Source organism: Porites lutea, chromosome 3, assembly GCF_958299795.1.
Source record: "Porites lutea chromosome 3, jaPorLute2.1, whole genome shotgun sequence".
Lineage (NCBI taxonomy): Eukaryota > Metazoa > Cnidaria > Anthozoa > Scleractinia > Poritidae > Porites > Porites lutea.
Window position 1 is genome coordinate 5,691,890 of NC_133203.1, and position 25,347 is coordinate 5,717,236.

The following is a 25,347-nucleotide window of genomic DNA, read 5'->3' on the forward strand; positions in this document are numbered from 1 at the left end:
TTTTGAAACGCCAGTAGTGGATCTAGAGTGGGGATTCCCTTAAGTGGCCCCTTTTGTCTTTTAGTTCTTGAATTTGCGACTTTCATTGCGAAAGACTACATTCAACATTCATCTGGGAGCCAAAAACCCTTATGAGATTAAAAGGAGAAATACGTTTTAGTTCTGAACGTCGGCTACATCAGTAAGTGTTAAGAGTTTGAGCATAAGGTCCTTATCGATTTCCGAAGGCCAAACCCGGACCCACCAGATATTGAGGGAAGAGACCATTTAGTAAAAGCATTATAGACAAAAAGAAGCTTAAACACAATCCGATGCGAGACCGGCAACCAAAGAAGTTGCACTAGCTCACATCAGTAACAAAACGAGCAGAACAAAGTGATTGGTTCCATTGGCCTTATCAGGGGCGTAGCCAGCCATTTGTTTCCTAGCAGGAGCCCTGAAGGGATGGGGTGAGTTGTAGGCAAAGAACTATCAGGTGGATTGGTGCAAATGGATCAATGCAGAATAAAACGTATGTAGTTAACCGCAATGGGATGAAAATAAAAGGAATAAAACACAAACTGGGGTAACAAACATCAGAAATAACAAATGCACAGTACATGCATTGTATAACTGATTTTTATAATATCGAACTTGACGTTTCATATGCTTCAACACACATTTTCAGAAGTGACCGTTAATATGAGTAGTAACTAAATTTAAATCAAAAAACAAAGTAAGATAAGTAACTAATTAACGTGAAGGAAAAAAAGTTACTACTCATGTTAACGGTCACTTCTTAAGATGTATGTTGAAGCATACGAAACGTCAAGTTCGATATTATAAAAGTCAGTTATACAAAGCGTTTGTTATTTCTGATGTTTGTAACCGCAGTTTGTGTGTTATTCCTTTTAAAACTGAGATGGCCAAAGACCAAGAGGATTTACGGCATGAAATTAACTTTGTTTGGTAGGAGCCACTTCAGGATCCATGGTCAATTCCTTAAAGTAACTGCCCAACACCTCTTAAAAACAACACAAACAAAGAAACAAGGAGTTTAATCTAAATGATTATAGCAGGTAATCAAAGTAAACAAAGGGGACCCCTGCAACCCCGGCTGTAAATACACCGTCTTTAAATAGGAATCAATCTCAAATATAGAACGTTTTCTCGACTTTATAAAACCATAAAATTTATCTTTTGGGCCCTCTCTCAGACCCAAATGACTGATTTCCCTACCCTTTTATATACTTCAGCTAGTGTAATCCCTATCCTTTCATATACCAGAAGTCTGAAAAAGTTACCCCGTTCGGGCGGAGCCTCCCCGTATAGGCCATCATGGGGAGTGCCCGTATTAAGTTAGGGGCACCCAACGTCAATTTTGGAAAAAATCTGTTCGGCAAACGAATTGAGATCTAGACTTTTCGGAAAATTTGTTGTAAAATTTCTTGCTTACCGGCCTCTCCTAGGATTTTCGAACATCTAAAAAATGGTATGATTGCCCATCTTTAACGGATTTTTACACTAAAAAGGTAACCTAGAATTTTCGGGAGCCTTTTTTCTGGCTGAAATTTTCGAAAAGGTAAGGTTTGATCCGCATAATTTTCGGATCACTAGACTTTCAGCTAGGAAATCCGAACAAATGAAAAATTTTTAGGGGATAAAAATATGCCTATATCTACCATTTAAATACTGAAATACGTTTAACAATGCTATGTTTAAGTGGATTTGAACTATATTCTCGTTGGTTGTCCCTGTTAAGTGCAAGTTCACACGATATTAACATGCCATTACTTGAGCTGATTGTAACGCAAATTTTTGTTAAGCTCGGGCTTAAAGACAGCTACGCCCCTTCTTATATTCCGTGTTCTTTTCCATTTCCTAAATTAAGAACCAACCCTGATCTTCAATAAGAGTAAGAGATGTCTTAAAGTTTCTTCGTCTTACTTTTAAAAGTCGATAAAAGCGGTACGAATTTATAACGCCGTTAACTCTTTTATGATTGCTTTGGCACTGGTCCATTTTAGTAAAAAAAAAAGAAAGGAATCTAACACTATACTATAATATAAAGTGCACTTTAAGGATCACATAGTTCACAAATTATCCAATCATTAGACAATAACCCAACTACGTAGCAGACAAACAACACGAAGGACTTCGCAAACGCTAAAAGCCATGCAAGAGAGAAACTTCTGCTCGAAGCTGGGTACAGTCAACTAGTTCATGTTCCTTACAAGCTATTGTTCATGAGCAGTCCGAAAGGTCAAGACAATGGCGGAAAAAAACCTCAAATGGTACGATATCTTGGAGGTTCTTTTTGGAACCGTTCTTAGCTTTGCAGACCCCATCACTGACATTCTCACACTAGTGGAATTCTACCGCGCAGATCACAAGACATGGTTCGGTGTGGGGCTTACATTCATTATTTTTCCATGTTTGGTTTATGTCATAAGTCACGCTGTGTTTGAATCGAGAGATGATGAAGAATCAGAACAGGAAGAGCGCCAGAGTAGGGCTTGCAAATACACACATATTTTAGTCCTTGGATGTAATCCACTCTTTCCGGCCTGGCTGAAACTGCGAACGCTTTTTTTCTACCTAAAGAAGTTACTAAAATTCAGGCAAGGTAACAACAACGATCAAAAGGGTGAAGACTTCGATGGTCTACTGAGTTTAAGCAAATTCGCTGTTCTGGCCGAGGCCGCTCTTGAATCAGCTCCTCAGTTTATTATTCAGCTGTAGCCATGGTTGTTCAACAGGAATCGGTGTCGATCATTCAAATGGTTTCCCTGCCCGTGTCTTTCCTTAGCTTGGCTTGGGCGTCTACTGTTGCTGATGAGTTCATTCACAGTGACGGAGGACACCTCTATTTCAGCGTCAAAGAAAGAGTTCTAATGTTTTCAACGCACTTATTCATTTTAAGCAGCCGACTCTTTGCAGTTGCTTTGTTCACCGTAAGCTACAAGTGGTGGGTTACCACTGTTTTGATCTTTCACTGTACGGGAATAGCTGTATGTGACATCGTTTGGCATAGCAGAGGACGAGGCTGTGGCAAACGAGTCAAAGGACGGAGCGCCTGTGTGTCTATTTTCTTTTCTTGCTTCAATTGGTTACGAGATAATTTGTCAATGGTAATAGTCATAACAGGTGACGACGGGACAGAAAACAGAAACAAACATTTAAGAAGAATGCAACTGGTCTCTAACGTACTGTTTGTGATAGAGAACATCACCATGATCCTGTTGTTTTATTTAAGTCATTTTCGTCACACCTGGTTCTCCTTACCAGTCACCATCTGTGTCTGTTTGTTTGCTGTTCTTGGAGCCGTAATGAGGCTCACTCTCTTCTATTTCATAACGAAGGAATCAGATAGTCGCCGATCCAGGAGTACCCAACGATCATATGCACTGAGTAGCACTCGTAAAATAACCCCTCCGTGGTTGCAGCAATATATATTTGAAACGTCGATATAAATAGCCTGACTTTGTATAGTACGTCTCAAGTTAATTTGTGATCGGTGATAATGTTGGCTGAGACAGTGTATAATGTTTAAGAACCGCAACAAGGAAAAGTAGTGTCAATTGAGACACAAATTTAAACCATATTCTGTTGATTAATTCACCGTACTTGCTTGTACTCATTTGTAAATCACTTATTATTTATTGTTGATTTAATTAGTCCAAGCTGAAACGAAAATAAACCAGAGGCGTGATCCAGACCTTCAGATAAGGGGAAGGGGGCGGTCATCCAGACCCTGACGGGGGGGGGGGGGGGGGGGTGAGGCGGGGGGGTCTCAAAAAAAGATTTTTCGTCCACGGCTTCAGGCCTCAGTTTGTTCTAAAAATAAGGGGGGGAACTCGGGCCCCCCAAGCTTCTCCCCTGGATCCGCCACTGTAAGCTAAAGTTATTCTGAGCTACAGTCAACCGAGCCAAATGTTTCTTATTTACCAGATTTACTTGGTCATGCGTGTAGCGTACGTGTAGATGACTAGAATGTGAAATCAAACAATTTTAATCGCTCATGGTCATTTCGTTTATTGACTGGAGACATGAAGCAAAAGAAAAACTGATTGCTTCTCAACAATATTAAGTTGGGGCTAGCAGTGAATTTTAGAAAATTGACTTTGTGATTTTGATATCCCTGTGGCTAAAAAAAGAATAGTTCTTTGTAATTTTTATATCACTGTGGCTACTAGCGCTCAGTTATGGTTGTTTGAGACTGGACAGCTACTAGCCTCCCACGCAGGCATTTTTAGGGGAGCTCGTAGACTGCAAAACAGTCCGTATTTTTGCGTATTCAAGTACGCACGAGCAGTCAAATAAAAGGTCTGGAACGAGGCTGAAAACAGAGAGAGAGACTGGGGAGAGACGCTAAAAATACGTTGTATTTTTCTCTCGCCTCACACGCCCTACGGGCTCGCGCGTAAGGCTCTTACCTCACTCGTTACCGATTTCTTTACTGATTTTGAGAAGAAAAAAAAAACGACTGTTTTGCAGTCTAGGGAGCTCGTGGGGAGAGGTGAAAGACGAGCTCCCCTAAAAACGCCTGCGTGGGAGGCTAGACAGCTACAGGACCAAGGTGAATTTTCAAGATAGAAAAACTTTCTCCCGACGTGAGCAAACAAATGGAAATAAAATATGTTATTTTTTCCCAACCAATCAGATTACACTTGGGTGAGATTTTACGGGTTAATATTTAAGCAAAGTTACAAAGAGCTTGAATTGGCGATGAATGTCATAACCAGCGTAAACCTCCTATTCCAGTGAAGTTGTAAGAGCTGACAGAATTTAAACACTAGATTTCCTCTTCTGATGTGGTCGTTGCAGATGCTAGAATTACATAGTATCAACTACGTTTCTAAAGAATAATTTCGAACGACATAATGAATATTAAAAGGAATATACATTACCTATAAAAACGTAACCTCAATCGTTTCCCTCAAATATAACCGAAAAACCACCGTTTCCTAAAACTCTCCTATTATCTCCCGACCCACCCTAAGCGATAGGCAATGCCCCGTCCCTCAATCGTTGCCAACTCCATCTCCCTACAGACCCTTTAATACAGATTTGTTTATTCTTCCAAGGATACTTTAGGTTTTGGAGGTGAAAACCTGGATGCGTAATATCCCAAGATGGGAACGTATAAATTACATTAATTTTTGTAAAACGAAAAATGTGAAATGGGGTGCATAAGTGACTGAGAAGATTTATATTATATAAAGTATCCCCCGGGGTCTCTTTTCCCTTGGGAAGCTGACAGTAAAATACCGCATTTCCTCGAATAATAGCTGTCCCTCGATTAATCGCCTCCCTCGAATAATCGCCCCCTTTGACGGAAATATTTAATTAAATATATTCGCCTCCCTCGAATAATCGCCCTCACCCCACCACTCTCGCCACCATCTCTTTCTTTTATCCCCTCCCTATTAAGCTGAAGTGGAATCTGATCCAGGAAAACTGATCAGTGACGATTCAAGCTCTGAAAATAAATCAAGGAACCAAATTTAAACAATTAAAAAGCTCATGCACAGTTTATTTGATGAGACAAGTTTTTTATTTCAGCAGTGGGATAATAAAACAAAATATTTAGGGCGCGACTTCCTATGAGCAATATTTGAAATAACTGCATTCCCTCAGATAATCTCCTTCCCTCGAATAATCGCCCCCTTTTGATGAGACAAAAGAAATAATCGCCCTGGCTATTATACGAGGAAATACGGTACCCGGTCTTTGTTGCCGATGTTGGTTCCCTGATCACAGGTGACTTTCAAAGTGACAATTCTCATCAGAAGCAATTTGTTGTGTGGATGTGACAGATATCCTCCATTTTAAATCCACTTCAGTGCAAGCTCTAGACTGTTTCTCACTATGAGTACGTTTTGTCCATTCAATAACGCACATGACCACAATGAATGTAACAGTCACACAGTTCACACAATATCCAATCAATGCACAGCTATTGTAGCTCAGACAGGAAGTAATCATTCAAAAGGTCGAAGCCAAGGCGGAGAAAGGACTCAAATGGCGCGACATCTTTTTGGCTCTTCTAGGAACCATTTTAAGCTTTGCCGACCCCATCACTGATATTCTCACATTGGTGGAATTCTACCGCGCAGATCACAAGAAATGGTTCACCGTGGGGCTTGTATTCATTGTTTTTCCATGTTCGCTTTATTTCCTAGTTCATTGCACACTCAATTTATACAAAAACTCGTCCAGTATCAAACTGATTCTCACGCGAGCGTTCCTTTTTGGTTTTCATCCATTCTGTCCAGCTTTGGTGAAACTAAAAATGCTTATTTGCGACCTCAAGAAACTCTGGAGGAGCAATGAAATCCAACATTTGATAATGAAACCAGCGGCGAGGAAGAAGACGATGTTCACCTACGGCGTGACGACAGTAGATATTTTCTTCTGTTCGAGGCCGCTTTTGAATCGGCTCCTCAGTTCATTATCCAGTTATACGTCATGGCTGTTCAACAGGAATCGGTGACCATTGTTCAAATAATTTCCCTGCCTGTGTCTTTTCTTAGCTTGGCTCGTGCTTCCGTAGTTGCTGATGGAGTCTTTCACTATGATGATAGGAGAAACAATGAGCTGAATATGAGAAATAAACTTGTACACTTTGCAACGAATTTATTAGTTTTGAGCAGTCGACTCTTTGCAGCTGCTTTGGTGACTGCGAGCTCTAATACAGGGTTGTGGGTTTTCTTTATTTTCGCGTTTCATTACATTCCGATACTAAACCTAAAATGTGATTTAGTTTCGCTTCATGTTTCAGGCAAAGATCGTGAGGGTAGAATTTACCTGAAGTCATTTGTTTACGTTTTCTTATTCCACTGGCCAATACAAGATCAGACTATAATCTACCCTCGTTTTATAATGCTGCAAACTCGACGGGATTACTATACAAGCCATTTGTGTTTTTTTCCAGACGAGATGAAGTGTCAAAACATCGATATTCCTCTGTCATGGGATTAAAAGGTGATACTTACGGGAATGATCGATCATGTATACCTCTCTCAATACTCGACACTTTATAAACCCGCGTAGCAATCGTTTCCGTTTCCTTGTAGCAAGCGGAAGAAGAACTCGAGACGCGCGAGAGCTAACCTGAGATCAGGTGTTATTATAATTTTTTTGGCCTCTTTGCTTCTTTGGCAAAAAAAATCCTCGTGCTTCTTGTGCGCTAAGTCTCTTTTTACTTGGAGGGTGCGGCGCTTATTTAGGGGCACCAGACTACTGTTTTCTGGGAAATATCTGTCCGGAGAAGCAAAACTTGTTTAGAATTTTCTATAGCTTGACGAAGGCTAAAAACCGTTCCATTTAAGTACAATTTTCGAAGCTTATATATCTAACAAATTCCCTACAATTTTCTGAGGTTTAATTGTTTCCCACCTAAAATTATCGAAGTCGAAAATGCGATGCAGAGAGGAATCAGAAAAATTCTCACTTTCCTAAAACTTTAGATTCACAGTAGACAGACTGCAAATTATCGTATATAGTTGCTAAAAAATATTGTTTCGGTATAACACGAAATTCATGCGTGATATAATCACGACTAATGACATGACGTAACAATCGTTGATTAGTAAGATCATTACTACTAGTTGCGAAACTTGAGAGACACCAACGGGTACGTAAGGTTTGCTTTAACATTTCTTGACTGATTGTAGTTCCTGTTGATATCTCTACGTAGATTTCGAATTCTTTATATCTTCTGTATTTCTGTACATTTTGGACGAAATAAACCATGTGCAGTATTTGAAACCTTGGCGACTCGCAGCTAGCAGTACAAATATATATCTATGTGTCGCAACTGTTCATCAGTAGGATGCCTAAAATGCGTGCAATTCCACAATTAGTTTCGGCTCCATTAAATCCTATTGCAGCTAGAATTTTAATAATACTGAAGCCCTTGTAATTTCAAAAAGATTTAAGTTGCCCAAGGATCACCGAACAGATATAAGTTTTTTAGCGCCACTTAGAATACATTTCTAGCGATCTAAAAGTACTCTGGATAGCCTAAAAAGTGTTTTCAATACATTTAGGAGGAAACCCTCGTTCGGTGCCCCTGCTTATTCCAGGGTACCGTACTCGTCTCCTGAGACGAACTGGCCATGGTGGATTCCGTCTTTTAATTATTACGAATCTCCTGGAAATATAAACTAGATTAAACTTTTAAAATTAATGTTTTTACTACCGTCGCGATGCTTTGATTTTGATCACACATAACTCGCTAGTTCTTTATGTGTTCAATGAAAATGTGTCCCAGAAGACACTGGCTGTACTCCCGACTCAGTAACATTCTGTATTCCGACGTTTCTCAGTCAGTTAATTAAAATAGCTGAATTTCTGATCAAAACTGATCGGAAGTTATGCGAGAATACACAAAACATTTTGCTCGATGGATGTTATCTACTTTTTGAGGAGTACCTACAAGAAAATACATCTTTTTATATCCTGAAACCGGGCAAGGAAATAGGCCAAAGTTTTTTTAAAAAAGTCTACTAGAAGGTAAGCTTCTTATTAAAAACAAAAAATACATTTTGCATGAATAATAAAACAATTCTTGAACATCGCTTTTTGACGCACGTCCATTGGAAGTAAGGTCTTTTCCCTTCTAATATGCCTTCACGGTAGCAAATTTGTATTGCTAAGTGTCTTTACTCTTATAGAAACGACTTGCCCAAAAATTTGGGCAAAACTACTGCACACGAATGCACAACTTTCACACCTTTACTTGAGCTCTATAATAACTCAAAATGCATGCATTCTATTGGTCACAGTCAGTTTGTAACTTAACCTATCAATACGTAAAGCGGATCAGACAAAAAGGTCTTTCTAGAATTTAAGAGTCATTAAGAAAGGTCACAGCAATGGTGGAAAACGAAATCAAACGGCACGACATATTTTTGATCGTTTTCGGAATCATTTTAGGCTTTGCCGACCCCATCACTGATATTCTCACACTTGTGGAATTTTACCGCGAGGATCACAAGACATGGTTCGGTGTAGGGCTCACTTTCGTCTTTTTGCCCTGTTTTGTGTTTTTACTGACTTATTATGTTTTAAAAAAATCTGAATTGAAAAAGGTCAGCATTGCTAGGAGGTGCACGCAAGTTATCCTTTGCGCTGCAAATCCATTCTTTCCAGCCTTTCTAAAACTGCAAACACTGTTTTCCTACCTGAAGAATTTTACGAATTTCTGGCATGGCAATAAAGTTTCAAGAATGGATCCAGCAAATAGTGACGAAGAAGCTCATGATGATCTATTGCATCAGAGCAATGTCGCGCTTCTGTTTGAGGCCGCTCTTGAATCAGCTCCTCAGTTTATCATTCAGCTGTACGCCATGGTTGTTCAACAGGAATCCGTGACGATCGTTCAAATGGTTTCCCTGCCAGTGTCTTTCCTCAGCTTGGCTTGGGCGTCTACTGTTGGCGATGAGTTCATTCACTACAATGCAGGTGGCACTAATGCGGAGCGAAATTTAATACACAGACTACTTCGCTTTGCAACGCATGTATTCCTTTTGAGCAGTCGACTGTTTGCCATCGCGTTGTTCACCGTACGTTACAAGTGGTGGATTACCAAAGTTTTGATCCTTCATTCTATGGCGATAGTGGTCTGTGATATCATCTGGTTTTATCCCCAAAGACAGTGTAATGCGAAAGTATTGGAAGCTGCACGTTTAATAGCTTCCTATTTCTGCCTTCATTGGCTGCGAGATGACATAGCAGTTAGAATACATGAGGAACAAAGAAAAAATCGAAAGAAAGAACTGAGAATTATGCAGCTGTTTTCCAACGTACTGTTTGTGATAGAAAACATCACCATGATCCTGTTGTTCTATTTCAGTCATTTCCCTCACACCTGGTTTTCCTTGCCAGTCACCATCTGCGTCTGTCTGTTTACTGTTCTTGGAGCCATAATGAGACTTACTCATTTTTATTTTTTATCGAAAGAGTTAAATGATAATACTCATGACTTTTATTCTTAACTAACTTGCTAATAATTACTCTTGTAGCCTAATCTAATTCGAGAGAGTGCTAATGTCAGTTGGGACGAAAGTTCTGTTCTCACCAGCCACAGAGTAGTTCAAAAGCTGAGAACAATGCAAATGTTCTAAAGCGTTCTGTTTGCGATGGGAGATATCATAATGTTCCTGTTTTTTTTTCTTTCCGGGTTCGGAGCAATTCCAGTCTCTGTTAACGAAGGAATAAAATAATGCTGACGAAGTATTTAGTATTTTACCGCAATCGAGAAGCTGGAAAATGAAACGATAGATGACAGTATGAATTTGGATTGGAACACCTCAAATTAGTTGTGCATGATCTGTGATAATAAGGTATTCCGACTCAGAGCAACCGCGTTAATTCCTATAACCTAATCGAATCATCTCCCCAGCCATGTTATATTGATTTACTGTGTTTATTTTTAGAAACATTGGCGAGTTAATTCAGTCTGAACTAGACCAAAGTAAACTGGACTAGACTAGACTCAGTAGACTAGACTTGACTGTAGACAAAACCAAACTAGTAAGCTGAAAATAATCTTGTAGCTCTCTCTTCTGAAATATGTACAAAATAAAACTCTAAATCGCTGTTTTCTCGAGAAATTTTTTCATGCATGTAGTCTACATGTATACCAAACATAAAGGAACCTTCTGCGGTTTTTTCAGCTTTTCACATGGACCAGTGAGGGAAAATCCGTGGACACCACTTGAAAGAGCGCCTTAACTGATTAGTAAAATTGCCAAATTTAAAAGTTACACGTCTTAAGCGAACGAAGATATAGCTCCCGGGGAGGCAAAGTGTCGAAAATGTACAAACGTTTGCATGGTGGAAGGAAGGGGGGGATATGTTTGTGCCCCTCACGCAGTAAGTAAGGTGGAAGAAAGACACTGACTTTCACAGAAATTGTTTATACCATAAGGGACATCAGGGAGGTTCCTGATGAGCAACCCAACCCCAGTGCAGCTGAATTAGGAGCCACGGAGCAACAATACATGCTAGGCGAAACATGCCTAAGGAAAGTACGTAATCGTATGTGCCAAGAGTTATGTAATGTAACCGTGTAAGTATTGTTTCGTTAACGAATAACGCTGGAACAAGTGGACCATCATCCGCAACAAACCACTAGGTGGTTAAATCATTGTGGACAAAAAGTGTATATGAAAAGTAAACATTTGCTGCCATGCTAGCGAGGAACAGAGCAGACACAATCAAAATCATCTTGGTCTTATTCTATGAAACTTCTTTTCATACTCAGAAGAAATTATTCGCCAAACTTTTCAACTTGTGGTTTGCGCTTACTCTCAGTCGGCGTTTTACAAAGTGCTTAAAGCAATGTGTTCACACATGTAGCCATCTTACGGACACGTTAAATTATATCAGGCAGGTCAGCCGAACGGTAACAGTGCTTTTTAATCAATACTTCAGTGGACAGGTAATGAATTCAAATATTGGCTTAGAGGTGTATAGCCAATAGCTAGGGCGGTCTTGTGGGAGAAGCGATGGTGAGCCGCTTGAATTCAGAAATGATTTTCTAATACCAGATTATTTTCAGCTAAATTTTAGACCGCGACGTTAAGAAACCTCAAGTTATCACAGCTTTTAACAAAACAGCAAATATGAACTTATCATACAGTCCTTAATGAGCTATAACCTTGGCAACATACGAGTCATGAGCCACAAAAACGCCCCAGGATCAAAATTATGATAATGCTCTGTTTTGCGTGAAAAGTTTTAGACAAAACCAATCTGACAGAGACAGCTTTGGTTTAAAAGTTTCCCAACAGATTGACCGACCTTATCCAAGAAGCTATTCGTTGCCTGCAACTAAGCGGGACAGGTTTCTAATGTTAGTCGCACAACGGTTCCACTATCTTAAAACACGGTTTGAAAATGTTTTCTCCTGAACATTTTAGGTTTGTTATAGTGTTTCATTTAAGGGTCTCCGTGGGGTAAAAACAGCATCACCCGCACAGCCCTACATTGGACACCAGAAGGAAAACGCGAGCGGGGACGACCCAAGAACACCTGGCGTGGTGACTGTGCAAGGGGAGCTCAAGATCCTACAGCACACCTGGGGAATCATTCAGAAGCTGGCCCAGAACAGACAGGAGTGGCGATATGCCTGACGGCATTCATGGGCATGAGTGAGTGAGTGAGTGATAGTGTTTCAGTTACTCGGGTCTCCATAAGGTGAAAACGCAAAAGTAGAAATCGTACTCCCCCAGCAAAAACTATACCCCCCAATTTTCAACTGCTTTTGAAAGTTGTATCCCCCACCCTCCCCCGTATATATAATTAATCAGAGGCGCTTTGTATGTAACCAAAAATTCCCGCGGTTTCTTGAAATCTCGGAAATTCCACGTTCCCAAAAGAACGGTACATTACGACGCAATTCAAGGTATTGTACCGTACGTTTGGTTATCGTACTTGTAAGCAGGATACAGAAGAGCGGTACTAGGTACAACAATTTGGCATATGGAAAGGAACCCAGTAGGACCAAGAGACTATAAAGGGGACAGAGAGGGCATCCCCCATATACACCCTATTCCATAGGTAATTCGTCTCGAGTTATTTTTAGAATCGGGATAAAGTTACCTCGCGCGAGGCGTGGATGTTTCGTGGAGGTTTCGCATGACCAAACACCGTGCAAAACATGTCGGGCGAGAGGCAATGAAAGCGCAAAAAGATCGAGAGCATTCCTGAATATTGAAGCGAAATGAGTCGGCGCTCACCTGGGAAAAAGGAATCGCTGGACTCTTTGACAACCCGTGAAATCAGTTTAACTCGAAGTTGTCGTAACCTCAGTGCTTTAATAAAATGAGAAATTTCGCCTGTCTATTGAAACCGGTCGTTTGTACAATTTGGGGAGTTTAAGATCCAACGACGCGGACGACAACTAGAACGTCAAAAAAACAATAGGTTTAATTAGCAAAACAACAACTTCGCACGTGCAACACACTTTTTTGTTCATTTCTTTCCCGTTTTTGCACGACTACGACGTGAAAATGCCTAATTTCGCGTTTTATGGAGGACGTAATTAAGCAACGACGAAATTTTATTTCTCTTTCTGAGCTTGAATATGGTCCCTTGAAATTCATCTTTAGGAGGGTTCGCCTACAATTCACAAAGTAAGTGGGTAGGAATAATCGCTATAAAGACTGAAAAAAATAAACATGAAACCAGAAATTGCTCTCTTCAAACTGTAATTTATAAATGATCCTGAGAGAATATTCAGTGTGTAAAGGATTTCCCTGCTCTACTGTTAGCTCTATACAAGAGAGGAAGGGCGATTCTTTTTTAATTTCGGTTTCGCTGACACAGCTTTCGCAGAAATCTTGCTGTAGTCGTTTTCGTCGACAAAAGGAATAGCAAAATCGCTCTCCGCGTCTTCCCCCATTTTGTTCTACGTCATGTCGTGAAGGACGCGTGGCTCTCAGCGTGGGTCATCCACGCGGAACACATTCGCGCTATGTGATTGGCTGTTGTCTAATCCCCCTTGAGATCTGTCATGTTAAAAATAACTCGAGACGAATTACCTATGGAATAGGGTGTATATGGGGAATGCCCTTTCTGTCCCCTTTATAGTCTCTTGAGTAGGACCGATCAAATTAGACCATCTTCAAAAGTATTCCCAAACATTCCGGTCGGACCAAACCTAAATGATCCGTTCCTTTCTTTTAAATTTTAATTTCTAACCGAAATTTCCTCAATTTTGGGCTGAATGGAAAGGGCCCAACAGTTCCTTATGATGATTTATGATCACACGTCACTGGGTCTGGATCTCTTTTACGTGAGCTGAATTTGTTAAAACACTGATTCTCTTTTGTAACAATAAATGAAGTCAGGAGCTGATGAAGTCTAAAACATGAACTGTCATTCACTACGAATTTCCATTTTAATTCAATACCGTATTTATTCTATTAAACACCGCGGCGTTTATTAAGTTTTTAGCGTTTCCAATACGGTTTTTAATCAAGGGCGGCGTTTCTTGATAATTTTGCTTCCATCTGCGGCGTTTATTCGAGGACGGCGTTTAATCGAAAAAATACAGTAAGTGCATTTTATGGGTCACATAGTTCACAACATTCCGTCAATTAGACAGGAAGCTCTTTAACCTGAGTGTGTAACGTAACTTGCGATCAGACGTTCTTTTTCGGGGAAAAAGGGGAAGAAGGACCGCATGATCGCAGGTTAGAAGTTGTTAGCCTGCGAGAGCACCTGATTGCTTGGAAGTTCTTTATTGTTTTGTGCAGTCAGCAGCCTAGTCAGAAAGGTCGAAGTAATGGCGAAAAAGGAACTCAAATGGTACAGCGTCTTCGTGGTTCTTTTTGAAACCATTTTAAGCATTGCCGACCCTGTCACTGATATTCTTGCACTGGTGGAATTCTACCGCGCAGATCACAAGACGTGGTTCGGTGTGGGGCTTACATTCATTATTTTGCCAAGTATTTTTTTTCTTGTTATTAACTTAGGAGCAAGACGAAGAGGGAAGGAAGAGGGCAAGTATAAGGCTTGGCTGAAATACACACATATTTTAGTCCTTGGCTTCAATCCACTCCTTCCGGCCTGGCTGAGACTGCGAACGCTTTTCTTCTACCTAACGAAGTTACTAAAACTCAGGCAAGATAGTGACACCCATCAAATGGTTGAAAACTTGGACCAGTTGGATAAGCTACTGAAGTCAAGCAAATTCGCTGTTCTGGCCGAGGCCGCTCTTGAATCAGCTCCTCAGTTTATTATTCAGCTGTACGCCATGGCTGTTCAACAGGAATCCGTGACGATCGTTCAAATGGTTTCCCTGCCCGTGTCTTTCCTCAGCTTGGCTTGGGCGTCTATTGTTGCTGATGAGTTAATTCAAAGTGATGAGGGAGACCTCAATTTCAGTGTGAAAGATAAAGTTCTACATTTTGTAACGCACTTATTTACTTTAAGCAGTAGACTATTTGCAGTTGCTTTGTTCACTGTAAGCTACAAGTGGTGGGTTACCAGTGTTTTGATTCTTCACTGTACGGTGATAACGATATGTGACATCGTTTGGCAGAGACGAGACAGAGACGACCCATTTCATTTGGTTATGTCTTTCTGCCTTTATTGGCTACGAGATGATTTGTCATTACTTGGTGAATTCGACGGATACAAACATTTAAGAAGAATGCAGTTGTTCTCCAACGTGCTGTTTGTGATAGAAAACATCACCATGATCCTGTTGTTTTATTTCAATCATTTCCCTCACACCTGGTACTCCTTACCAGTCACCATCTGTGTCTGTTTATTTGCTGTTCTTGGAGCCGCAATGAGACTTACTCACTTCTATTATTTAAAAAGGAATCACATTCAGATGGTTGATCAAATAATATCGATCGAGTGCAAGGAATCAGACGGTCGCCGATCCAGGAGTAGCAATAGTATAGAAAGTCTAGTAACCCCTCCGTGGTTGCAGCAATATGTATATGAAACGTCGGTATAAATAGTCAGATCTTGTATGCTTACGTCTCAAGTTAATATGTGATCGGTGAGAATGTGCTGAGACAGTGTATAATGTTTAAGAACCGCAACAAGGAAAAATAGTGTCAATTGAGACACAAATTTTAGCCATGTTCTGTTGATTGACTCACCGTTCTTGCTTGTACTCATTTGTAACTCACTTAGTATTTATTGTTGAATTAATTAGTCCAAGCTAAACGAAACGAAAAGAAATTAAACTAATCCAGGTTGGCAGATCCAGACCTTCAGATAAGGGGAACGGGGGCGGTCATCCAGACCCTAAGATAAGCGGGAAGGGGGGGGGGGGGGTCTCCAAAAAAATTTTTTCGGCCCTTTGGGCCTCAGTTTGGTCTCAAAACAAGGGGGGGGGGGGGGGTCCTCGGGCCCCTCCCTTGGATCCGCCACTGTAAACTGAAGTTATTCTGAGGTACACTAAACCGAGCCACATGTTTCTTATTTACCAGATTTACTTGGTCATACGTGTATTCTACGTGAAGGTGACTACAATGTGATATCAAGCAATTTTAATCGCTCATGATCATTTTGTTGATTGGCTGGAGACATGAAGCGAAAGGAAAACTGATTGCATCTCAACAATGTTAAGCTGGGGCTAGCAGTGACTTTTAGAATATTGTCTTTTTGATTTTGATATCCCTGTGGCTAAGAAAAGAACAGTTCTTTGTAATTTTTATATCACTGTGGCTACTGGCGCTGAGTTATTGTGTTTTGAGACTGTACAGCTACAGGACCATAGTGAATTTTCAAGATAGACCTCAATTTTGTCCCGTCGGGAGCAAGCAAATGGAAATAGAATATCTTAATGTTTTTTCCAACCAATCAGGTTACTCTTGCAGTGGCGGATCCAGGATTCTTTTTAGGAGGGGGTGCACTCGTCTCTTGCTCTACTTCAACACCAATAAACCACACAGTTTTTTTTTTGCAGAATACCAGTTGTATTAGAAAACCGCAGGTCATCTCGGGTAGGGGGGGGAGGGGTGGTGCGCAGTCCCTGCACCCTCCCGCTAGATCGGCCCCTGTCTTGGGTGAGATTTTACGGGTTAATATTTAAGCAAAGTTACAAAGAGCTTGAATTGGCGATGAATGTCATAACCAGCGTAAACCTCTTATTCCAGTGAGGTGACCACAAAAGGGATAATATAAACTAGGATATGAGAAGATTTATATTATATAAAGTTTTCCTGCCGGTTCTCTTTTCCCTTGGCAAGCTGAAAGTAATATACCGCATTTCCTTGAATAATAGCCGTCCCTCGATTAGTCGCCTCCCTCGTGACGATTAAAGCTCTGAAAATTAATCAAGGAACCAAATTTAAACACTTAAAAAGCCAATGTTCAGTTTATTTGAAGTGACAAGTTTGTTATTTAATGGGATAATAAAACAAATCTTTAGGGCGCGACTTCCACTGAGCAATATTTGAAATAATCGCTTCCTTCATATAATCGCCTTCCCTCGAATAATCGCCCTCTTTCGATGAGAAAAAAGAAACAATTGCCCCCGGCTATTATTCGAGGAAATTCGATACCCGGTCTTCGTTGCTGATGTTGGTTTCCTGATCACAGGTGACTTTCAAAGTGACAATTCTCATCAGAAGCTAAGTTTGTTGTGTGGCTGTGACAGACATCCTCCGTTTTAAATCCACTTCAATGCAAGCTCTAGACTGTTTCTCACTGTGAGTACCTTTTGTCCATTCAATGACGCACATGACCACAATGAAGAAGAATGAAGGATGATGCTGTTCTCTAACGTGCTGTTTATGTTTATGTCATTTATGTACATACTACCCCAAGTGATACATTGTGTGGGTAATATAATAGCTTTTCGTTCTGACCAACCTAACTGAGACAAAAATCTTTACATTCTAAGCAAGACAACAAGAAGTTTATTTAAGTAACCATTGGGGTTTCCGTTTTCCTGGGAAAGGTGAAAGGACTATACTTCTGCTCTTTGTTAATTCTCATGAACTCAGTTTGTTGTGCTGCTGTGGCAGACATTCTCCCGGATAAAATCTACTTTAATGCAAACTCGTCTAAGATATGACTTCTTTTCGTCACCCCCCCCCCCCCTCCACTCCCACCCCCCTTTAAAAGAATATCCTATCTGTTTTTGCAGTAATTTTTCACATGGTTCAGTTACTTTGTTTACCTTGCTTTTCCTCAGAGTGATGGTATAACCCGCTCCTATACACTTATACATTGGGAAGCGCAAGCCAGTACGCCAAGGAACAATAAAGCAAATCAACAAGTTGTCTCCATCACTGCACAGAGATGCACTGGTGAAAATTACATAGGAAGTCTTAAAACGAAGAAAGTAGAATTCTTCAACGTGTTGCACTGCCACTCGCCTCTCTGTCTCCCTCTTTGGTTTTGAAAACTTTTTACACGAAAGAGTTAACGAACAACTTACTCATCCTTTGATAACTATTTTACTCATTATTTTAATATCAGAGTCCATTATGGAATCCCGCCCCAGTAAATCCGATGCTTCCAGTAGTCTTTAGTCTTTACAGATCACAGGCGGCCCAAACTGACGTTACAGGGGAAGGGTGTAATGTAATTTACATACCATAGGTGACGCGCCGGTGTCGCGTTACAGGCGACCGTTGAAAATATAAGAGACTTTGTATGAGAAATATATTATTGAGATCTGCGAACGCTAAATAACGCTAAACCTTACTTTTTCTTAAAAGAAATGAATAAAAAAGACTTACCTGCAATGTATTCCACTGCATTTTGGTGTTTGATTGTCGTTTACTGTTTTTTTTGGCTTTATTGCGTAACCGCTATTACTCCTTTACATTACACCCTTCCCTCGTAACGTGAGTTTGGGCCGCCTGTGTACAGATCAGTATAGATTTCCTCCAGGAAAAAACCTCTCAGAACTCCCCGATAAACTTGGTTTTTTACGTAGCACATTTTAGGGCACGCTTGCCATTTTCTGTAACGTATATTGTAATTTATTAAAAAGTCTCTTAAAATTTTAATGAACAAGAATATGAATTTTTAGTTGTTTCATAATCAACGGAATTAAAATCGCAGAAAATGAATGAATCTTTGCTGGTTTTTGGGGATTAATCTTCATTTGACACAGATGGCGTCAGGGTAGTGCACTAAATAGAAGAATATAATGGGGTTGTGTATTTGGGGGGCTATTCACATATAGCAAAAGTGGGCCGACATAACTCCCCCCCCACTCCTCTTTTCTTTGGGCAATCATTGTTGTTGGGTAATCATTTCTCTGAGAAATTTAAGTACCCACAACCCCTTACCAAGCAACTCGCATGTCAAGGCATTTTCACGGACAGGTTTATTTTTTTGATACATTTAAGAGTACTTTTTCCTGCGAAAATGGAAGCTCCGCTCCGTCTATGAATGCATTCAAAGTAAAGGATACGAAGAAGGAAAGCTGAACATCATTAAAAGGTCAAAAATACCATTTTCAGGTCTGTAGGATTTGCTGAGTGGTTTGTTTGGCTTAGAAAATATTCTAAATTCGTCCCTAAATCGTAAACTGGTCGGTAAAAACGCCGTGACGCAAGTACATGGAAGTTGCCCGCTCCGGGCTATGGGCTCCCGAAAGGATGAAACTTAAAAAGCAAAAAATAATAACCTGCAAATTGTCGACCGCATTTTTTGCTTCAATAGTTAATCACAAGTATGACTGACAGACTGAATTAGGCTCCTCTCAGTCCTATGTAAAGCTTTTGTCTAAATAGAATATAATGGGGTTGTGTATGTTTGGGAGGCCATCAAGTGGGCTGACATAAACTCCCCCTCCCACCCCCACCCCCCTTTCCTTGCAGTTCTACCGAGTGGGTCACAAGACGTGGTTGATCAGAGTGTAGGGCTCTGTTTTATTATTTTGTCATGTTTGTTTCCTTTAATCATTTACTTCGCAATGCGTTTCAAGGAATGTGGTGATGATTGTGTTGATTGTAAAGAGTGCACGTGCATTTGTGTTTGCAGTCCATTTTCCCCGCTTTTTCAGTTAAAAATGTATGACTTCCTTGTTACTCTAAAGAGTCGAACAAGTGTCGCCGCCAGGCATTCTAATGTATCAAGAGAATCCACAGTGGAATGGTCCACTGTCGTCCACTAAATTCGCTGTTATTGTTGAGGCCGCTCTTGAATCAGCTCCTCAGTTTGTTATTCAGCTGTACGCTATGGCTGTTCAACAGGAATAGGTGACGATCTTTCCGGATGGTTTCTCTACCCTTGTCTTTCCTGAGTTTGGCTTGGGCGTCTACTGTTGATTATGACTGAGGTACTTCACAGTGACGGACATTTCAGAGTGAAAGATAAAGTTTTAATTTTTCAACGCACTTATTTATTTTAAGCATTCGACTCTTTGCAGTTGCTTTGTTCACTGTAAGTTACAAGTGGTGGTTTTGATCCTTCACCTTACGGTGATAACGATATCTGACATCGTTTGGCTTTGCAGAGGGCGAGACCGCAACGAATGGGAACAGCTGTGGGAAGTCTTCAAGTCGTTTTTTTTACTGGTTTCATCGACTACGAGATGATTTTTCAATACAAGCAAATTACGTCGAAGAAGAAAACAAAAAGGAATATTTAAGAAGAATGCAGTTGGTCTCCAACGTGCTGTTTGTGATAGAAAACATCACTATTATCCTGTTGTTTTATTTCAGTCATTTCCCTCACACCTGGTACTCCTTACCAGTCACTATCTGCGTCTGTTTATTTGCTGTTCCCGGGGCAATAATGAGACTTACTCACTTCAATTACTAAAGGAAGAAACCAGATTTGATCAGATGGTCGCCGATCCAGGAGTACCCAACGATCATATGCACTTAGTAGCATTCTAAAGTAACCCCTCCGGGGTTGCAGCAATATGTCTATGAAACGTCGGTATAAATAGTCTGATCTTGTGCATTGGTACGTCTAGAGTTAATATGTGATCGATGATAATGTCTGCTGACTACAGTGTATGATGTTTAATAACAGGAACAAATAATAACGTTCAAGTGCAGCGGCAATAAATCGTGTAGTAATCGCGTCGAGGTTAAAGCATTATAAAACGGGGGTAGATTATAGCCTGATCTTGTATTGGCTCGTCGCAATCTAAGTTTGTATGTGTTCTGTGTCTTTATGTAGGCTGACTATAACGTTCAAGTGTCGCAACTTCCTTATTTACTGTTGGCTGTCTGGAGCAACACTTCTGAAATTCATCTTAACAAGATCCAGGCTGTTCAAAATTTCGCTTGTAGGATTGTTTCTGAAGCCAAAAAGTACTATCATGTAACGCCTATATTAAAAGAACTTAAGTGGTACCTGTAAGAAAACAACTAAACTCTTAGAAAAGCTATCCTGGTCTTCAAATGTATACTGAACGGTATAGTCCCATGGTACTTAGCGGATTGTAAAATGATCTAGCATTTCACATAGCCAAACTATAGGAGTTTTTATTCCGCTCCTTAAAACAGCCACTAGTCAACGTTCATTTTATAACCAAGGGGTTAAACTTTAGAACGACTTAAGCGATAGGCTCAAACTTTGCAAAAACGTTAAGCTCTCATGCGATACAAGCTGCTTGAAGAATTTGTTTGTCTTTCAAACATAATATATTTTAGGGCATTTTTTCCTTTTTAGAACTATTAATAATGACTCATCTGGCTACAGTAAGAGAGATTAGGTTTATAAATTTTCCAATGTCATTTGTATTTTATTTTAACTTAGTTATGTAGTATGTTTGTATGTACCTCTGAAAAGCCTTAACAAGGGATGGAGTATAATAAAGTATGTATGTATGTATCTAGTGCCAACTGGGACACGTATTTAATCCATTATTCAGGGGCACCCAACGACTGTTTTCTGTAAAATATCTGTTCGGACAAGCAAATATTGCTTTGAATTTTCTATTACTTGAGGACAGCTAAAAATTTCTAGATGGCCGTTCCATTCATAAACAACTTTCGAAGCCTATCTAATAAATTCCCTATGATTTTCTGAAGTTCCATTTTTTCACATTTCACTCGTCCTCAGGTTAGGCTATTTTTCTAGAAAAAAGGAAGCTAAAATTTTCGGATTCAAAAATGTGATGGAGGGGAATCAGAAAAATCAGAAGCCCTTAGTGTTATTTCAAAAAGCCTCAAGTTCCCCTAGGATGACCGAACAGATACAAATTTTATAGCGCCCTCAGAATGCATTTCTAGAGATCTAAAAGTACTCTGGATAGGCTAAAAAGTGGTTTCAATGTATTTGTAGGGAAACCGTCAATGGGGGCCCGTACTTATACCGTACGTTTGTGATTACTACTTGTAGATGACTACAATGTGTTTATCAAACAATACAATCGCTCATGGTAATTTTGTTGATTGCCTGGAGTCATACTGATTGCTTCTCAGCAATGTTTTGTTGTAGTAAAAAATATTGACTGAACTGAAGTGTGACAGATTATGACAGATGTCGACAAAATAGCAAAACTGTAGTTGTCGCTAAGACCTAGTGGGCTAATATTCTTGTAATATTCTCGAGCATTATCACTATCGCAATGGCGATTTTTGCAACATAGTAAGAGAATAACCTTTAAATCTATACTATACTAAAAAATTCGCCCTGGGTCATAATTATGTTGCGCTGTGCTTTGCGTGAGAAAGAAATTTTAAGGTTTTAATCAAAACCTAGGTGTCTAAAATATGTAGTATCACAAAGGTTTTTATTAATTAATAGTAACTCTGAGATCACTTTTCGATCGGGGCAAGCATCACCTTACACACGCGAATAGTTGTCAAGTATAAATTATTAGCACTTTTGCATTTTACACTCTAAACATTCCGGACCGGCATTTATTGAATTTTTTTTTGATGTACATCAATTGGAAGTAACGCCTTTTCCCTTCTAATATGCCTCAATGGCCGGGGCGATCCGGTGGGAGAGGCAATGGTGAACCGCTTGAATTCAGAAATGATTACCTTATACCAGATTATTTTTAGTTGAATTTTAGACCGCAACGCTAAGAAACCTCAAGTTATCACAGCTGCTAACAAATTAACAGCAAATATGAACTTGTCGTAGAGTCCTTAATGAAATATTACCATATCAACATACGTGTCATGAGCCACAAAAGCGCCCCGGGATCAAAATTATTATAGTGCTCTGTTTTGCGTGTAAAAAAAAGAAACAGGTCTGAAGTTTTAAACAAAACCAATTTGACAGAGACAGCTTTGGTTTAAAAGTTTCCTAACAGATTGACCGAACTTATCCACGAAATTTGTTGCCTGTAGACTAAGCTTACTATTTAACAAAAATTCCGGTTTCTTGAAGTTCGAAATTCCAGGTTCCCAAAGGAACGGCACATTACGACCCAATCCAAGGTACCGCTAGTTTGGTCATCGTACTTGTAAGCAGCATACAAAAGAGCGGTACTGGGTATAGCAATTTGGCAAATGGAAAGGAACTCAGTAGGACCGATCAAATTGGACCATCTTCAAAGGTGTTCCCAAATATTCCGATCGGACTAAACCGAAATGATCCGTTCCATTTGATTTCTAACCGAAGTTTCCGCAATTTTGGGCTGAATAGAAAGCGCCCAACAGTCCCTTATGACAATTTACGATCACACGTCACTGGGTCTGGATCTCTTTTACATGAGCTGAAATTTGTTGAGACACTGATTCTCTTTTGTAAAAAATAATGAAGTATAAAAAAAGAACTGCCATTCACTACGAATTTCCATTTTAATTCAATAAGTGCACTTTATGGGTCACAACTTTTCCAACCATTATAAACACGAGTCAATGAGACAGGAGGTTCTTTATTGTTTTGCGCAGTCAGCAGCTTAGTCAGAAGGGTCGAAGTAATGGCGGTAAACGAGCTTAAATGGTACGGTATCTTCGCGGTTCTTTTTGGAATCATTTTAAGCATTGCCGACCCCATCACTGATATTTTTACACTGGTGGAATTCTACCGCACAGATCACAAGACATGGTTCGGTGTGGGGCTTACATTCATTATTTTGCCAAGTTTGTTTTTTCTTGCTGTTAACTCGGCCTTGGCTGCAAACTGGACGAGATATGATGAAGAATCAGAACAGGTAGAATACCAGTGTACCGCTTGGAAAAGCACGCATGTTTTTGTCCTTGGATGCAATCCACTCTTTCCGGCCTGGCTCAAACTGCGAACGCTTTATTGCTATCTAAAGAAGTTACTAAAACTCAGGCAAGGTAATAACACCGATCAAACGGGTGAAAACTTGGATGGTCTACTCTGGTTAAGCAAATTGTGTGTTCTGGCCGAGGCCGCTCTTGAGTCAGCTCCTCAGTTTATTATTCAGTTATACGCCTTGGCTGTTCAACAGCACTCGGTGTCGGTCATTCAAATGGTTTCCCTGCCCGTGTCTTTCCTCAACTTGGCTTGGGCGTCTACTGTTGGCGATGAGATTGTTCGCAGTGATGAAGGAGGCTTCCATTTCAGTGTAAAACATACAGTTTTACTTTTTGTAACGCACTTATTTATTTTAAGCAGTCGACTTTTTGCAGTTGCTTTGTTCACCGTAAGCTACAAGTGGTGGGTAACCGGTGTTTTGATCCTTCACTGTACGGTGATAACGATCTGTTCCAGTTTTGGGCTTTGTAGAGCACAAAGCGCTGACAGCAACGGCGGCCGATCTGAGTCGGTTGTGTATTTCTGCCTCCATTGGCTACGAGATGATTTGTCATTACAAGTAATTCTTGATTTCGCCGGATACACTGAACATTTAAGAATGCTGTTGCTCTCTAACGTGCTGTTTGTGATAGAAAACATCACCATGATCCTGTTGTTTTATTTCAGTCATTTCCCTCACACCTGGTACTCCTTACCAGTCACCATTTACGTCTGTTTGTTTTCTGTTCTTGGAACCGGAATGAGACTTACTCATTTCTATTTCTTAACGAAGGAATCAAATGGTCAATCAAATAATACGGATCAAGTGCAGCAGCAATCGTATAGTAATCCCATCGAGGTTGCAGCAACATAAAACGGAGGTAAATCATAGTCTGATCCTGTATTGGTATGTCTCCAGTTTGTATCTGATCTGTGACATTATGTAGGCTAACTATAATGTTTAAAGAGTCGCCGCTAGGGAAAGTAGAAAAGTACTGTCAACTGGGACACACATTTAAGCCATTATGTCATGTTGATTTACTGACTTATTTACCGTACTTGTATTAATTTGTGAGTCATTCAGTATTTAATAATGAATAATTAGTTCAAAAGTAACTAAACTAAACTAAATAGCCTGCGAAAACATCCGTTTCTCCTCGCTCTTCGCGGCCGGGAACGTTTCGCGCGTCCCCAGAGGCGAAGAGCGAGGAGAAACGGATGTTTTCGCAGGCTATAAACTAAACTAAACTGAACTATACTAAAGCGAGCTAAATGTTTCTTATTTACTCTGTCATGCGTGTAGTCTACGTATGTGGTTATCAAACAATACAATCGCCGGCTCATGGTCATTTTATTCCCGGTTTTGTTGTATTGTTAACAATAGTTTGTTACGACTCCATCTTAAATAAATTTACTGTATTGTATTGTAAAGGATTTGTTATGTCGCCGAAATTTTTTCCTGAGCGTTGGGCAAGACAGACCCACCCTGCCCACGCAGGTTGACAATCAGAACACAGAATTCATTTCATCATGCCCGGTCAGCCATGGCAGCGTGGCCGAGTGGTTAGAGCGCCGGACTTGCAATTTTAAGGCCCCGAGTTCAAGTCCCGCTCTGACCGCTAGCTGGGTTTGTTCACGATAGTCACGAGTTCAAATCCTCGGTCACGCTTGTAAATAGCCAACTGGTTTGCGTTCGGCCAGTTGGGATTCTTAACCCTGTTAAGTTTAATTTGAATTATTTGTTTT

At 40.2% G+C, this 25,347-nt stretch overlaps 2 protein-coding genes and 1 pseudogene across 2 annotated transcripts; all 3 read left to right on the forward strand.

Annotated features, from left to right (window-relative positions):
* Nucleotides 1-2,033: 2,033 nt before the first annotated feature.
* LOC140930276 (XK-related protein 6-like) lies at nucleotides 2,034-3,682 on the forward strand (annotated as a pseudogene).
* Nucleotides 3,683-14,281: 10,599 nt separating this feature from the next.
* On the forward strand, nucleotides 14,282-15,466 carry LOC140931472 (XK-related protein 6-like). Its single transcript, XM_073381285.1, has one exon. It carries the CDS (start codon nucleotides 14,282-14,284, stop codon nucleotides 15,464-15,466), a length of 1,185 nt encoding a protein of 394 aa, XP_073237386.1.
* Nucleotides 15,467-23,317: 7,851 nt separating this feature from the next.
* On the forward strand, nucleotides 23,318-24,475 carry LOC140931473 (XK-related protein 6-like). The gene has a single exon (XM_073381286.1). The coding sequence runs from the start codon at nucleotides 23,318-23,320 to the stop codon at nucleotides 24,473-24,475; it is 1,158 nt and encodes a 385-aa protein (XP_073237387.1).
* The last annotated feature ends 872 nt before the right edge of the window (nucleotides 24,476-25,347 follow it).